The 17,080-nt window shown below is 38.0% G+C and overlaps 1 protein-coding gene across 2 annotated transcripts in view; it reads right to left on the reverse strand.

Moving 5' to 3' along the window:
- Nucleotides 1-848: 848 nt before the first annotated feature.
- Nucleotides 849-17,080, reverse strand: part of LOC103277627 (uncharacterized) — an 81,625-nt gene continuing 65,393 nt past the window's right edge. The window contains exons 10-13 of one of the 2 annotated variants that reach the window (XM_062972236.1): nt 12,316-12,474; nt 6,742-6,889; nt 6,403-6,546; nt 849-2,740 (exon numbers count right to left, since the gene is read on the reverse strand). In XM_062972236.1, coding sequence (XP_062828306.1) covers nt 2,277-2,740; nt 6,403-6,546; nt 6,742-6,889; nt 12,316-12,474 — 915 coding nt within the window. In that variant the 3' untranslated portion in view covers nt 849-2,276. The remainder of the gene's footprint in view (nt 2,741-6,402; nt 6,547-6,741; nt 6,890-12,315; nt 12,475-17,080) is intronic. The other variant, XM_062972237.1, reaches the window with a different exon arrangement.

Below are 17,080 nucleotides of genomic sequence, written 5' to 3' on the forward strand. Positions count from 1 at the left end.
CAACCACTGCTGCCTAGGGAAGCTTCCCGGTGAATATAAAGCAGATGGGGCAGTGGTAATCCTCTGCATACACCTCATACGTTCAGCAAAGGCTCTTGCTACAAGAATTGGAAACTTCCGGGTATTTTCTTTATTTATCTTCACAGGGGTAGTATGCATGGGGGATGGGAAGCTATTTGTCTCTGCAGAGAAAGACCTGAGATACCAGTCTGGGAGTGAACCACAAAGTATCTGTGCAGGGGAGAACAAGTCAGGCACAGTGGACTGGACACCTAGTCTACTCAGCGGCAAGGTATAAACAGCAGGGCGGCTGACTACTTGCAATTGGGCTGCTTTCTCAAATCAGTTCCTGAACAGTGAAGTTCCTGTTCCATTTTTCTCCATTGGGATTTACTGGGCTACATCTGTCAGAGTTGGTGGCGGGAGGGTCCCCCCTCCTTTGTGGCATTTGGCATGGGTGCTGGATCCAGTTTGGGTACCTCCCCCCCCTTATTGGAAGGGGGGAACATCTGGCTGGCTTATTAGGGGTGAGGCAATACCAGTGTCCTGGGATGGAACTGCTTGGAAAACTGCTTGCAACCCCTACCGTTTGGTTGAATCAGTCAGCAGCGGGCTGTCCAATTCTTGACCCAGAACCTATACATGGCTGCCAACCCTGTTTGTAGAGTAACCACTAAACAAGTTGTGACCTTTGGTTATCCCAACACCACATGTTTATCTATTTGTGCAGGGAGACTGGGTGGAGGGTGATTGCCCATGCCCACACAAACACTCTTCAAAAAAAGGGGGGGAAGCATAAATCCTTCTATTGCAGAAGTGAATGGAAAATTAAACAACAAAACATGCACTCTCTTGCAATCATTTATTAATAAGCAAATATATATATGAATATGATACATAAGAATACAGAACATCCTCCAAATTTATCATATTCACTTGTAAAAAAAATGAAAAAAGATACCCATATTTAAAAGATGGGCAAATGGTAAACTTTTTGATATTGCTTTTGATCCTGAGCCTATCATACTGGACAACTTTATTAAACACATACAAATTAAAGCCCAAAGTATTGCTTTCAGAAGGGTTAGGAAGCCAAAGGGAACAATCATATTTCTTGGGTAGCTAAGACCATTTAAGAAGAACTATAGCTGGTTTGGGAAATACTATGAATAAAACGCCTGATACAGGAATGGTTTCCAAGCAACCGGATGTGTCTAGGAAAGGAACACCATTTCTGTAAAACAATAATGAAACAAGTTCAAAGTCTGTTCCATTACCTGCACAGTCTTTTTTCTTTCTTTTCCATACACCCACATATCTATATGGCATTTTTCTGTGTTTTCAGTCAGCACTAAAAGACAAGATCTGAAGTAGTTGTTAAGTGTATCTTTGCCCAGATATTTGTGTGTATAGTTGGAAACAAAGTAGCTTGATAATGCAGTCCATGAAAATCCTACAATGTATCATTTTTTCACATTTGAAGTCTTCCTTAATTTGCACCCTCCACAAGATGTGCCAGATTATAAATCTCATCATTCCAGCCAACTAGGGATGACAGTAGTTTTCTAGCACATCTGGAGTGTCAGACTGAGGAAAGGTAGTGTGTTTGTGTATGAGTGTGAAAGCAATATGCAATGAAGCTTGTATATGTTTTGGCCATGAGAAGAAGGAAGGAAGGAAGGAAGGAAGGAAGGAAGGAAGGAAGGAAGGAAGGAAGGAAGGAAGGAAGGAAGGAAGGAAGGAAGGAAGACGAGGGTCATGCTGATGTGCATTCAATTCTCTTTCAAGCCAGTATAGCAATACCTTGTAAGAAACATGCAAATCTATTATCTGACAATGATCAATACAGACTACTGTACTCTAGCGGATGCTACTGTATCTTAAAAGGCACAAATGCATGTTCTTGAAGAACACACAGTATTGTAATAGAACCAGAATGTGACCTTGGGTATGACTATTAGATACCTGGGCATCTTTCTCTGAAACAAATACTAGAGTGTTCACATTATACACCTGTGTTTCATCAGAGATATACAATGTTCAGGAATGCTCCTGCGTGTTTTTATATTAATGTAAGAGTATCTTTGACATATCAAATGCATGTTCACTCCACAGAAGCAGTTCTATGGAGTGAAATTTGGCATATTTTAAAGAGGCCCAGAAAAGCTGCTTCTTCATTAAACATGCAGCTTTGGTAGCCAAAAGGAAGTCTCTTATCTCTCACTGTCAACAGCAGTCAGTAAGACTGTACCTTGTCAAACACTAGAGAGCAATTTCTAATCTTGCCAGGGCAGCCTTTCAGTGGCCTTCATACTCTTGCTCCGATGAAGGTGTTTCCCTTTCTGTTGAATATTTCCACCCTCAGAACTTTCTAGTTTTTGTCTGGATGATGGATTTACAGATTCTACAACAGAAGCTTGTTTTTGCAAGAGGCTACATCTATTTGGAACATACTTAGATGTTGAATTCACTTCAGGTATTGTTCTGGAAAGTACATTCAGGCCAATCGCTTCTGTTCCTTCCATCTTACCCTCTTCATGTCTTGAAAAATGCTGACTGGCTCCTGCTTTCTTTACCTTTTGTTCCTTTAAATTCTGAAGAGTTTCTAAGGCCTGGTCCAGTTCTGTCTGTAGGATTTCCATTTCACTGGCTGCTTTATCCCGTTGCTCCCCACAGACTTTGAGTGAACGTTCCAAGGACAGGAAGAACTCTTTTCCAAACTTTGACAAAGCCTCGTCACCTTAAGAATAAATTAAAAGAAAGCAAGGGGCTCAGCTGCGGCCACTCATGACATAAATCAACATGCTCTTGGGATAGAAGAAATAAATCGTTAGTGCTTTAAAGAAGTGCTAAGGATCATCTACCTCTTTCCTGTTTTTTTATTAACCTAGAAAATGTGAAATTGATATCACAGTGCTGAAAAACTCTGTTTTCAGTTTTTGAGTGCAACAATGTTACTTTCAAATAAACCCAGAAATGCATCCTACAACTGGTCAAAGAAATGTATCAGGATTTCTAAAAAGTGTTTGCAGCACATGTAAAATTTTCATCTGAAACTAGCCTGTCACTGGATAACCATTGCAATTGCAACCATTACAACCTTTGGCATGCAGTGTCTTTGGATCTAGCAATTAGGCTTAATCCTCTACCCCACTGATAAATCCACCCTATTTGCAAAAGGGAACTTCCTTTCCTAAGACTAGTTGCCAAGCCAAAGGGGGTGGATAGGTAGAAAACAGCTACATTTTCCATTGCACCACTACTTTCCATTATTCTCTGTGTATAGAAATTTGCATTGTGGAGGAATTCCCATTTGTGTGATTGGAACTTTTTTCTTCTAAGTTGTTTTTTTTTGGGGGGGGGGGGTGTAAATTTTTACAAGGGAGAGAGAGAAAGTAGGAAGAAATAAGCAAAAAATGTGGGAAGGACACGAAGTCAATGAGCGACTTACTGCCATTCTTGGTCCAAGTCACCTTAGTTTCAGCTTAGTTTCATCAACAGTAAAACTTCCTTGTTGGAAAAAACCTCCCTTGTTTGGCTTCTGGATCCTATCATGTATTAGCTACCTAAATGAAGTGATACATTTAATACACTGTGCACTGCAACACAGCTCTTTTGTTGTCTTCCCACTGCCTGGTTTCTTGATTCCCAGCAATCTTTCCCCATCTGATTGATTTCATCATTTGAAGCAGGTGGGTCATACAACTATTAGGAAAGAGCAGCTCCTTCTCTAGACCAGGATTTCTTATTCCACTCCCAACCCCAAGAATATGGATATATAAAACAGGTATAAAATAAAACATTTAGGAATAATCAATCAGCATTTGCAAGGATTGCCAAACAGGCTGATTTCCTATTTTTTAAAGTTCAGACTAAGTATTTTCTGAAGTAAACACTGTATGCTGTTGCTAAACGTCTAAGTGGCATTCAAAAATCTTTACTGTTACCAATTTTTTGTGACCACAACATTGGGCTAAGAGGACCCTAATTAGGGTCGGGACCCATAGTTTTAAGAAGCAATTTTCCAAATTGTGTGTTGTGACACATTATTGTGTCGACTGCAGTGTATTGTGTAAACATAATGAGATGCTTCGGAGCAATACATCATATTTTTAAAAATATAAATGAGAGGGGTCCATGAAATATGTTGAAATAAAGCAAAGTGAAGAACCTGCTTTGATTGAAGTCAAAAATCAGAAACTCCTCAAAGCACAGCAGAGAAAAAACCAGTACAAGAAAACTGCACTACAAACTAGAGCTGACAGTTGGCACAACAAAACACTGCATGGAAAGTTCCTTGACAAAATTGAAGGAAAAGCTGACAAGGAGAAGACCTGGCTCTGGTTCACGAATGGAACCCTGAAGAAGGAGACAGAAGGCCTGATCCTTGCAGCCCAGGAGCAAGCCATCAGAACAAATGCAATTAAGGCCAAGATCGAAAAATCAGCTGATGACCCAAAATGCAGACTGTGCAAGGAAGCTGACGAAACCATTGATCATATCCTCAGCTGCTGTAAGAAAATTGCACAGACAGACTACAAACAGAGGCACAACTGTGTGGCCCAAATGATTCATTGGAACTTATGCCTCAAGTACCACCTCCCAGCAGCAAAGAACTGGTGGGATCACAAACCAGCAAAGGTTGTGGAAAATGAGCACGCAAAGATACTGTGGGACTTCCGAATCCAGACTGACAAAGTTCTGGAACACAACACACCAGACATCACAGTTGTGGAAAAGAAAAAGGTTTGGATCATTGATGTCACCATCCCAGGTGACAGTCGCATTGACGAAAAACAAGAGGAAAAACTCAGCCGCTATCAGGACCTCAAGATTGAACTTCAAAGACTCCGGCAGAAACCAGTGCAGGTGGTCCCGGTGGTGATGGGCACACTGGGTGCCGTGCCAAAAGATCTCAGCCGGCATTTGGAAACAATAGACATTGACAAAATTACGATCTGCCAACTGCAAAAGGCCACCCTGCTGGGATCTGCACGCATCATCCGAAAATACATCACACAGTCCTAGACACTTGGGAAGTGTTCAACTTGTGGTTTTGTGAAACGAAATCCAGCATATCTATCTTGTTTGCTGTGTCATACAACGTCGTTGTGTCAATAATAATAATAATAATAATAATAATAATAATAATAATAATAAACATATCCATTTTAGAAAAGTAAATAAGAGATCAGGATAGAAGATCAGAATTGGCCAGCTTTGGCTAGGGAGATCTGGGTTCAAATCCCAATGTTCACTGAGAAATCCTGTGCAGCTGAAACCTAACCTACCTCACAAAATTATTGGATAATATGCGAATAGAAAAACAGACCACATACAGTATTTGGGAACATCAAAACATAATACACTGCTAGAGGTTTCCCTTATTGATGGTTCTGTATGCCTGCTGGCAATGAAAAGCAGTTAACTGATCTGAATACATTCTGGAGCTCTTAGTCAACTCAGTAAAAACAACAAGAAATCAACAAATGTTGAATCAATTGCAATGGCTGAATAGTGTAGTCATTCTACATTTATTCAGCAGTGAGTACGTTCAAAGTGAATACAATTTGCCTTGAAAAATTTTGAATAGTTTAAACGACATGATTAACACCATTTCCATATGGTAACTACACAGTATGGGCAAATACGCAAGCAGAGAATATCAGTCTCAATCTCATGCTTTACAGATGCAATCCCATGTATCTGATGAACAAGACCTCTGCCAGACACTCTGGAGAGCTGATGCTAGTTGGCATAAACAATACCAGGGTGGATTAACAAATATTATGTCAGCTTCCTATGTAAACAGATTTTTAGGCAGGGCCATGGTACAGCATATGTTTTGAATGAAACTGATCCCATGTCCAGCATCTACAGAGAGATCTGTGGAAGGGTGGGGGAAGCCTGCTGTCTGAAATAATGAAGCAAATTCTAGCCCTTGTAGAACATGGATGAGCAATTGTGGTGGGCCCAGAGTCTGATTCCCTGCCCCAGGACTTTCCAATTCCCCTCCACTAACCCCAAACCAAAGCCAGAACTCCACACTCAATTTCAAACAATGGATATTTTTATTTTAATCCATAGGGAGGACCCCTATTGCTTATTTTTAAAGGGGAACTTGTTGCCCTGGAAGATTCCAGTAGAGGCAATTCATTCCCCCTCTCCCACCCACCCCCCTCAGAAAAGGTTGGTTCAGGGAGCTTGGAGAAGCAAAAAGCTACAAAAATAGACTTGGAAGCCCACCTAGATGATTGATACAAAAGGCCTCTGCTGCTTTTAGCCTCTGACAGTCCTGTACAAGCTGATCACTGGAGCTTGCACTGCATAGTCGCCTCTGCTGCTTTGTCTCCTTCTGTCCCTTGGGTTCCCATTACTGCCTGGAATGCGACACATCCTTACCTTCACGATGCTGGTTTCCTGGAGGTGTTAAAGTTTCAACTGCATATTTGATCTGCTCAGCATTGTTTCTAAAAACAGTGAGAAATTCTCTCAAAGCAGTCTCTGAAGCTTCCATTTTTAATTTTGTGTAGGAAGAAAGGGCGTCTTTAAGAAGAAATGAAGAATGATAAATTATTGCCTGGTGACTTGTATCAAAAAGTAGATATCAGCAAGACAGGAAATATTCCATAATTGGAATTGTTTTCAGGTATTTAATACAGTAATTTGTATTTACAACTATCTACAGTATATGTAGAGGCTGGATTTTTTTAATACTGCTATGTCCAGACACATACTTACCTTGTAGTGGTGAACAGAGAACCATGGCAACATTATCTTGAAACGTGTGGTATGCTTGCTTTATCCCATCAAAGAGAGCTTCACTGTACTTAACTTGAAGTTTATATACATTTCTGTAGAAATTCAGTTCACCTTGTAAAGCAAGAATCTGGAGGTGGGGGAAAAGCAGATCAATACAATAATCATTACCATCAGCAGTAGGCAGCTATACATACCTACTTAGTTCAAATGGCACGCTAAATTTTGGGTTGTAATCTTGTTCTTTCTTAAGCAGCAAACTACAAATGGAAACCATTTTCTGAAGTTGGTTTTCAAACTAGAATTTGCACCAACTGTGGCTGACTTGACATCCAAAACAATAAACCATGCCATCAGCCATTGTACTGCTTTCTGAGTCAGGTCTGCTATAAAAATTAGAGCCCTATCAGAAAATAACAGTCAAACACTTCTCAAGCTGATTTCAGCTACACACCTGCAGAGAGTAGTCAAAGTTTAGGAACAGTACAGTTTGAACAGGAAATCACTCTTGAGCCTGAAGGTTTTGGCAAGTTAATAATTTGCTCAGAATACAGCAATTATGTCTCCCCCAGTGAATATGACAGTTGCAAATCTCCTTCAGAAGTATGTAAATCATTGGGGAAAATTTGGGATTTTACAGAAAACAGATGCAAAGTGAAGAAGGTTATATGGAAGTTGTTGAAAGATCTTTGGATATGTCATAGGAAACCCTTAGCTACTGGTCTATATTACCAGTTTCTTAACAAGAGGGCAAGCTATAAATTGTTTCTTTCCCAGTGGTGTTGCCAACACAGCAGTGACTGATATCTCCTGGTAAAGAAATATTCCACAATAAGCCATGGACAGTGATTGCTGAAATAGCAAATGGTAAGAGGGTGTGTGTCTGTGTACAGATGATACCCCATATTGATATAATAGGCTCTAACCTTCTGTTCCATTTCATATATATATACACACCATATTTGATCTACCAGAGAGGTGTAGAAGAGGATGCAATAGAAAAAAGAATGATAAGGTGGTATGATCTGACATAATTGTATATGCTAGAATGCAGTGGCAGGGGTATAAATGGAAATAATGCAGAAAATGTCAGGTTATTCCAATATGTACATGATGATGAACACAGCCAATAGCAGATGAAAGGTTTCCAAACAAGAAAGGTTTTGGACCCCCTGAGTAAAAGTACAGCATACGTGATATAGGTTGAGCATCCCTTATCCAGAATTTGAAAATTCAAAACACTCTAATGATCTAAAATATCATACAAAATTACTTCCAGTAAATGTGTATAAGATGTACTTGAGGAATCAAAAGATAGCACAAGACCACATGCTAGATTTTAAGAAAGAGGTTAATGAGGAATTAGTAAGTGTCATGTTTAGACTTGTGTCACATCTCCAAGATACAGTGGACCCTTGGTATCCAATGGCGTTTGGTTCCAAGACACCCGCCCTACACCCCCCCCCCGATACCAAAAGCTGTGAATACTCAATTGCCATTATATACAATGCTATAGTAAAATTGTGCCTCTTGTGTAAAAAGCCAAAGAAGTTTTGCTCTTGAGATTTTAAAAAATATTTTCAATCTGTGGATGCAGAATCCATGGATATAGAGGGCAAAATGAATCTCATTATGTTTCTAATGTAAATATAATGTAAATATAGGTATTCCAGAAACCAAATAAATCCAAACTCAGAATACTTGTAGGATATTTAAGCTGTATTGTTTTCCCAAGTAGGAGGGGAAGTCAGAGTGGCTCATGACAGCATCTCTGTACTCACAGAATAAACATGTAAGAAAGAAGGTTTGATTTCTAAATTAGGATTAGAACAAATCACAATTTTGCTTATGTTTTTAATCATTTATTCTATTTTTAATTCCAATAATAAATCATTTCAAAGAGGCATAAATGAATTAGATAATACTATCAAATTAATAACAGTCAATCTGTTCAGATAGTATTTTTTAAAAAAACAAAAACAAAAAAAAACAGAGCTAATACCCAGGTTCCATGGAACCAATTTTTTCATTCTAAAAATGACAGCGAATTGGTAGAAAAGCATATAAGTTTTGTATGCTCAATTTAGAGCAATAAAAAATCAGCATGTTAGAATTTGAAAATCCAGTTTTACTGTCTCTGCTGTCAGTAGATAAGAAATATGGTTTTAAATTAATGTATTAGTGCATGATTTTAAGATGATCCCATTCCTAAAAAATACTGCTAAAAAGAATATATTGTTGTAATACATTTTCTATAGCAAATAATTTCCTCACATGAAAGAATTAAATTTATTCTCCTAGCCAAAGGAAAAAGACAAATTCTCAAAATGCAGTCAGAACAGATCCAGGTAATTTCATTTTCCTTCTCGAGAATGACCACTGCTGCCCCACTTCCAGTCTTCCAGGCCAATGCCCACGACTCCTCCCAAAATACTGAAGACTGGAAATAGCTACAGTCCACCTTCTCTCAACTACAAAATGAAAGGATCTTCGATGGGGAAAGAAATAATGCAAAGAGCTATGAAAAGTTAAGTTTTGGGCCACATCTCCCAGAAGCCCCTGGTCAGAATGGTCAATATACTACAACAAATATATATTTTCCATGCCCTGTTCATAAACTAGCAGAGCCTACCACTAAACACTACCACAAAGAGATAGCAGATAAGTCGTCTCATTATGCAAAACTTTCTGTAAACAAAGTCAAGAAAACCTCCAGAAACTTAAATTTAGAAGGGTCTGTGAATAATTGTGTAGTCACTGCACAGCATTAAACACATTTCAGTGAGGTTTTTTAAATGGCAACCTTTACAGATTGTTTCACACGTTTATAAAAGAGGCTTATGTGTCAAAAAGAATTTCTTTTCTAAGAAATAATCTTTGCAAAAGTTCCCGTTCCAGGCTCCAGTTTGCACAGCTGAACGAAAAGAGAGCCAAGAGCTACAACAAAAATAAATTTACACATTTAAAAATACAACTTATTGCCTAACATTTTTTGTACATTAATCTTCAGTCATACTTGTTTGTATAATGGCCTTCATGCTGCACCCAACAGCTAGATTAACGAAGTCCATGATACTGGGTTAAAAGCAAGCAGAACTCAATATTAATGTACTAAGGAAATATTAATGCTTTAATTTTGCTACCTATACAATCTTGCAATGACTTCAAATAGCAGCAGATAAATGAAGAAAAATGAAGGCACATTCTTTGCAGAAACTCATTAAATGTTCACTTCCTTGCCCCCTGAGGGAATCCAATAGCCCACGGAAAAAACAAATATTATGAAACAGGCCTTAGACAATTTTGACTTCAAGACATTTGACCATCTGTAGCACACAGTATTGAATGAGCTGCCAGATTATTTTAGTGACCTAATGTACTTTCCCAAGCACAAGATCAAATTGTTCCAAGATGAGCCAATTGAAAATGAACAATATGCAGCAGATTGGTTGTTCTACTAGAAACCCCAAAAGAATTGGTTAAATCCAAAAAATACCGTCCCACAAGAAATTGTCTGCTTGAAAGTCTGCTCTCCACTCAGCAAAGACTTAAAGCCAATATGTTTGTAACCCAGGCGACCCATTTTGGAAGAAGGAGAGCTGCTAGAGAAGAAATGTTGGAATTGTGCTAGTGTGAGCCATGTATGTAATGATCTCAGTAAAGGATTAGGATGTAGCAGCAGCAAGAGAAGGGTGTCAGTTCTGTGCTACCTGGCTACTGGGAGGGGATCCTCAGCCCAAAGGCACTTTGGAAGGATTGATTCAAATGGCACAGTCCTCCAATTATTGTTGAACTACAGTTCCTAGCATTCCTCCTCACTGGCCAAGCTGGCTTAAGACTCTGGCATGCCAATAGTATTTTGAAAGATGTTTGAGCCCCATAGTCATCTGTGGCATAGGATAGATAACTGCCTAAGTCATACCCTTCAGAGTATCTTGGCTGTGGGGACGACTCACCACACATGAAAGCCAGGGATTTGGAATATAGACTGTAAGGGCTGGAAGCTTTCTGCTACTGCCACCTTTGTCACATTTTTACTGCTGCTGATGTACCTGCAGCTTTTTCATTCTGGTTGCCAGTGTGCCTTCAGTTGTCTGAGCTGCTGCTGGCACTATTGAGAAAGCTACATAATTCAAAGGTGCTACTGTATTTTTAAAAGTATTTTCATGCTAAATCAGACTAACATGGCTATTTTGTAAATATCTGTTCAGGGTGTTTGGCAATTTAACCTGATTTTCCTTGTATGTTCCAGATTCAATGTGTGTAGCCACCTAGCCGGTCTCAGGACTGCTTCCAATGGATGCAACCATAAGGGGATTTTTGGCTCTATCCCCTTCTTATACCTTTTCCATGTTGCTAAAAGGTTGGCTCTTATTATACGTGCATTAAATCCTTTATTCACCCTGTCCTTTTCATTCCAGATAGGCATGCCATCTATATCTTAAATTATGACCCTCTAGCTTAAGTATCTCCTTATTATCCAGTTTAATCCAATCCTTTAGCCAGCTAAAATCTGCAGCTTCATAATAGTATGTGAGATCTGGCAACACCAGGCCTCCCTCTGTCTTTCACATCAATAAGGTTCCGGTAGGCCAGTGATGGGCAACCTTTTGAGCTTGGTGTGTCAAAATTCGCCAAAAAACCAAGCATAACTTGTGTGGTGTGTCACTTTTAGAAAAACCCCATAATTTTGCGATATTTATAGCTTGAATAACAAAAATGTATAATTGTAACAATATTTAATACAGTGTTCCCTCACTTATGGTGGGGGTTACGTTCCACGCCCACTTTGGAGGCCGGTGGCGGCTCTCACTCCCTTTCCTCAGCTCCTCTTCCCTTCCCTCGCTATGCCTGGATGACGCTCCCCCTCCTTTTCCGCTCCCTCATCCGGGGCTTTGGCCACTCCCCCCGAACTGAGGCAGTGGCCTGGCCTGGTGGAGCCACTTTTGCCGCACTAGCGGTGACCGCCACATTACAACAAATGTTTCATCCTCGGCTACTGCAGCTGGCCATGCAGGAGCCAAGGATGAAACATCCTTCTTGGCACACAGCCGTGTGTCAGCAAAAATGGCTAGGCATGTCAGTGCTGACACGCGTGTCATAGGTTCGTCATCACTGCTGTAGGCGATTCTGGCTTTTTTTGCCTTTCCAAATGTATTGGACCAGATTTTTCTTCCATTTTTCAAAAACCTTTACCCTCTTGGTAATCTGTAAATTTTGAAACAGAAACAACATTTTGGGTAGAACCATCATTTATATCACTGCTACCCTTCCAAACGAGATAAATTGAAGTCTTTGCCAATTGTTTTATATTCTTGTGTTTTATTGAAATTATGTTTGTTATTTTTGTTATTTTCAACTATGTTTTATTTTAACCTGTGTTTTTGCTTTGATTGATTGTTCGTATTTGTGTTTATGAGAATTTTGTCCCACATGTAAGCCGCCTGAGTCCCATTTGGGAAATGATGGCAGGGTATAAGAATAAAGTTATTATAAAGTTATTAACTTTCAAGATCTCCTTTGATCTCCTACCATATTTTATCATAATTGTCTCACCTGTTGCATTGCCATATGCCGAGAATAATTCTGAGCCTTTACCAGGGCTTCGGCTGCCCTTTTAGCACGTTGCTGGGGGGCACCCTTAGGAAAGCCTGGAAGGATAGCAAGCACGTTTTCAACAGTGAACTCTTGGGTCAAGGAACTCTTCAGGACTTCCTGAAAAACATTGGGGAAAAGCTCACTTTACAAAACAATATTTTTTAAAAGATATACATCTCTTCCCATGGCCAAAAATAGAAATAGACAACTCTCCTAGATAAAGTTAAATTCTAGGCAGTGTTAACATATCTGTATAACATGAAATCAGACTTGGATAGACAAATTACATGGGAGGACATTTCTTTTTCTCAATCATTCCCAAAAATAGAAACAGATAACCCTCCTAGATAAAGTTAAATTCTAGGCAGTTTTACATATCTGTATAACATGCTGTGCTTATACATACTGTGGAACCCAATAAACTTTTATACACATTCCCATGGTACACACTGTTATTTCAGAGTTCATATGGTTTGAGGATCCCTTATCTGAAATGTGTGGGACCAGAAGTGTTTTGAAATTATTATTTTTTTAATTTTGGAAAAAACTGTATTTGCATATATGTGCATAATGACATCTCTTAGAAATGGGATTTAAATGTAAACACAAAGCTCATTTATGTTCCATATATATCTTATAAACATAGCTTGAGGATAATTTTATACACAATCTTTTAAAAGTCTGTGTAATCTGAACTATCAGAAAGCAAAGGTATCACTATCTCAGCCACCAATTTTGGATTTTGGAGTACAGTTGGCCTGCAATATCTACAGATTCTGTACCCATGAATTCCATCAACCACAGCTTGAAAATATACTGGCCCCCTCCAAAAAAATCCAAAAGCAAATGTTGTTTTTGCCATTTTATATAAGGGACACTATTTTACTATGTTATTGTATATAATGGGACTTAAACATCCATGGATTTTGGCATTCACGGGGATATTGGAACTATACCCCAGCAGATACCGGAGACCCACAGTATTTTGGATTTCCAGATAACAAATGGTCAGTCTGTAACTAGTTGTAATCCCATGTTCCCGTATAACCACATAACTAGTACATTAAGAGTAGTATAAAAGTAAATGACTCAAACTAAAGCCACTGCTACAAGGAATCTGAATAATCACTCATCAGTTTCAACAAAGGCTAGTTATTGTTTAGAGAGCAATATAGAAAGATGATATATTTGATTTCTACAAGATGTATTTTGAAATGTTATCAACCATTAGAAACATTTCCTATAGCCCTATAAAGAAGGAATCACAGAATGATGTGCCATTAAATAGTAATTATATTCAGAAGTGGTTTTTTTGTACTATTATCACATCACACTTTTTTGTAATATATATTTTCTCCATGGAAACTATATAAGCAAGGTTGAAATATGCTAAAAAGACCTAAGCACCTCTTGGGTTTCTCATGACAGAATGGTTTCTCTGCTTCATTTGAAATTTATGATGAAACTAAATTCTACAAATACCTTATGAAAATGTAAAATTAATAACAGATGCCCTACAGCAATCTCTGGAGAAAATATTTTCAGCAAAAGACTGGGAGGAATTAATCAGAAGTTAAAACTCAGAGGTCAATTTAATATAAATCATAGCAAATTATTTTTATCAATCGTAATATAAACTTAAATGCTTTTGATGTGAGATAAAAATAGAAAGACCTAATTCTAGACTCTCATGAAAAAAGGTCCATCCAATCCAATCACATTTACTGGAAAAACTGGCTGTTTTCCCTTCAGGATTCTAGCAGCGTTTTTTCACGGATAACTCACCAGCTTGATTGTAATAATTACTATGCTAAAAGTCAATCTAGTTAGAAATGTAATAACTGATACAGTTTCACCTTGCTTTTTCTCTCATCTCCTAATTTTCTGTGTAATTCATGTTGGAATTTCAATGTGCTGCAATACAGTTTGAGCATGAGAGCAATGATACCGTAACATGAACAGTTATGGGAGAGTTGAAGAGCCTGCATCAGTACTGAAAGTTCAAATTAGTAAAATGAGTAAGAGCACAAATAGAAAAATGAGCAAAACCAACTATACACTAGTGATGCATCCCTCCTTCACTCATAAGTTAAAAATTGAAAGGAAAGACAATCAACACTTCTACTAAAACAGAATAGTAGGAAAGCAAAGGGGGATTTTAAAATGAACAGCAGGCAATCTCACAGGTTTGCCTCTCAGTCTATATTCTCTTTGTCTGATGCTACCTTGTGGGAAAAGAATGGTTTCTCAAAAAACTGATTTCATGTCTACTTTCATAATCATGTTTCTAGTTGGCAGAGTGTGGCTACCTAAAGGTGTGATTTTAACGTTACAACTTGAAGTGTAATATAACTAAGCACCAAAGAACAATAGTGGAACTCTGGGTATGATAAGAATAACTATTTCAATTCTGCAACACTATAGAAAAGAATGAGCAGGTTCTGATATAGTAGAAATATAAAATGTAGCCAACTGTTTAGGAATTCAGATTTGTTATATATTTTAAAAAGTGGTGATGTGTGGGACTCGGTGTACTAGTGATCGACTGTCGCCCATTAAAAATAGTTCAAGGTTCTTTTAAATATTTATTTTATAGTACCCCTGTGAAAATTATCCAGTATTACTGTTCTTTTAAAAGATAAGGCCTTGAGGCTGATGCCTCAGAGACTGTAATTTCCTAGCAGTTAGGTCTACAACTGGCTACAAATCTGAATGCAAACTTTCCATGTCAAGTCCAACATTGTGCTTTTTGATTTACATTGAGTCATACATAATATGTCCCTGAAAGTTGGATTTCATTTGTATGCCTCATCAAAAACATGAATGTCACAAGTTAAAAATGAAAGGGTCTATAAGCTATTACAGTGGCAAGTTACTGCCATCTACAGACTAAAATAGATATCTCCCTTTGTAGAAGATAACCACATTTGCTGTTAAAGTCTTAAAAGGCAGAAACCTGCATGTCCTCTTACACTCACTGACTCACCCCATCATATTTTGTGCTTTATGTTACTAATATTTAACTTCCATAATTTATCTCGACTTCCTTGTCAGTGCTACAATATTACACAAGCTAAGCATGGGACCATATGACTGGGCAGTGACTATTATATTTTAATAAAGCAGGAGTAATGGGACCTGTTTTCCAGACTGAATTTTTAATCTAACAGACTCATATATTGTTGCTGTCTTATGAAAGAGCTTACTGCCTTACTGGTTTTCCTTCTCTTTAGCAACAGTTAAGTGTTTGCTGCATTTAGACTGTGTATCCCTTTTCACAGAAAATAATATTTATAAATAACTGTTTTAATTGAAGTTTATATATGAATAACCAAACTCTTCCATCAAATATAAATAACATAAACATGTTCATTTTGAAGTAAATAAATAAATTTTATATCTGGAGCTGTTCACTCTATAGTTTCTCGATGAAATATTCACATCTAAGGAAACCTTAACTTTAAACATTCAGTATTCTAGAAGCCAGATGCTTGTTTTCAGTAGATTATGTTGTTTATACTTTAAAAAAAAAAAAAAAAACCTTATTTAGATTTTAGTAATTTAGAGAACATTTGTGTTTGTTGAGAATAAAACCAACAATTTCTTCCTGTAGGGTCAGTAAAAAGGATAGAAGCACGTGGCCATCGTAAGCACAGTAATAACTTCCAGAAGCGAGAGAGAGGATGATAAAACATTTTGCAGAACAGTTATTATGACAACCTGCACATGCTGATTTTGATAGTTACACATGATACATTACTTTCCTGAACGTGAAAACACAATTCCTTCATGCATTATCTAAGACAAAATTGCCCCAGGTGGTAGTATCTCTAGGGGTACTTGACTACCGAATGAATTTATATTTGTTATATTGAGGCTGTGCTGCCTGAGAAAACATTAACAGAAGAATTGTTAAAATCAATGGCTGGGCTGGCTCATGTAACATCACAGTGTCATTGGTTTTTGTTGTTGCTGCTTCTGCTGTTTTTGCCACTCGCAAAGACTATACTGGAAGCCAACAATTACTGAATCTCAGAGTGTCTTGCTCCACAGGCTCAAACCTCCTTGCAGACTCCATTTCATTTATTCCCAAATGTCAGCTGCAAGGAGTAAAGCTGAAATATGGATGTTGAAAGGGAGATAGAAGGAAACTCAGCCCTAAATAAAGCAGACTGGACATTTAGTCACCTATTTAGGTGACTAAATGAGATTAATTTTATTATTTTCTTAAAGAACTAGCACAAATTTAGGCCTATACAATAGGCATATAATGACACTATAAACCAGCATCATCCTATAAGGCAAAGCTTTCCAAACATTTCATGTTTGTGACATGCTTTTTAGACATGCATCATTTTGCAACACAGCAATTCAGCTTTACTAGCAAACCAAAGGTTAAACCACCCCCTTATAAGAGATATAGGCACATATATAAATTGTAATAACAAAATGGATGGGGGCATAACATATCCCATGAAAACCTTTCATTTATATTTTTTAAAATATATGATTTATAAGATAATAATATACTATACATTTCCAAGATTTTCCAGGGGGAATATGCGAGGACATCATACTAATTGGCATCTTTGCAACATCAAATTGCAAGCAAGTTGGTATTTTTTTATTTCACATAGACTCAGAGGTTTCCTGTTACATTCGCACAACACACTTACACACGGCAGCTGACACATTAATGTATTGTGACATACAGTTTGGAAAG

This window comes from Anolis carolinensis, chromosome 2 (assembly GCF_035594765.1).
Source record: "Anolis carolinensis isolate JA03-04 chromosome 2, rAnoCar3.1.pri, whole genome shotgun sequence".
Lineage (NCBI taxonomy): Eukaryota > Metazoa > Chordata > Lepidosauria > Squamata > Dactyloidae > Anolis > Anolis carolinensis.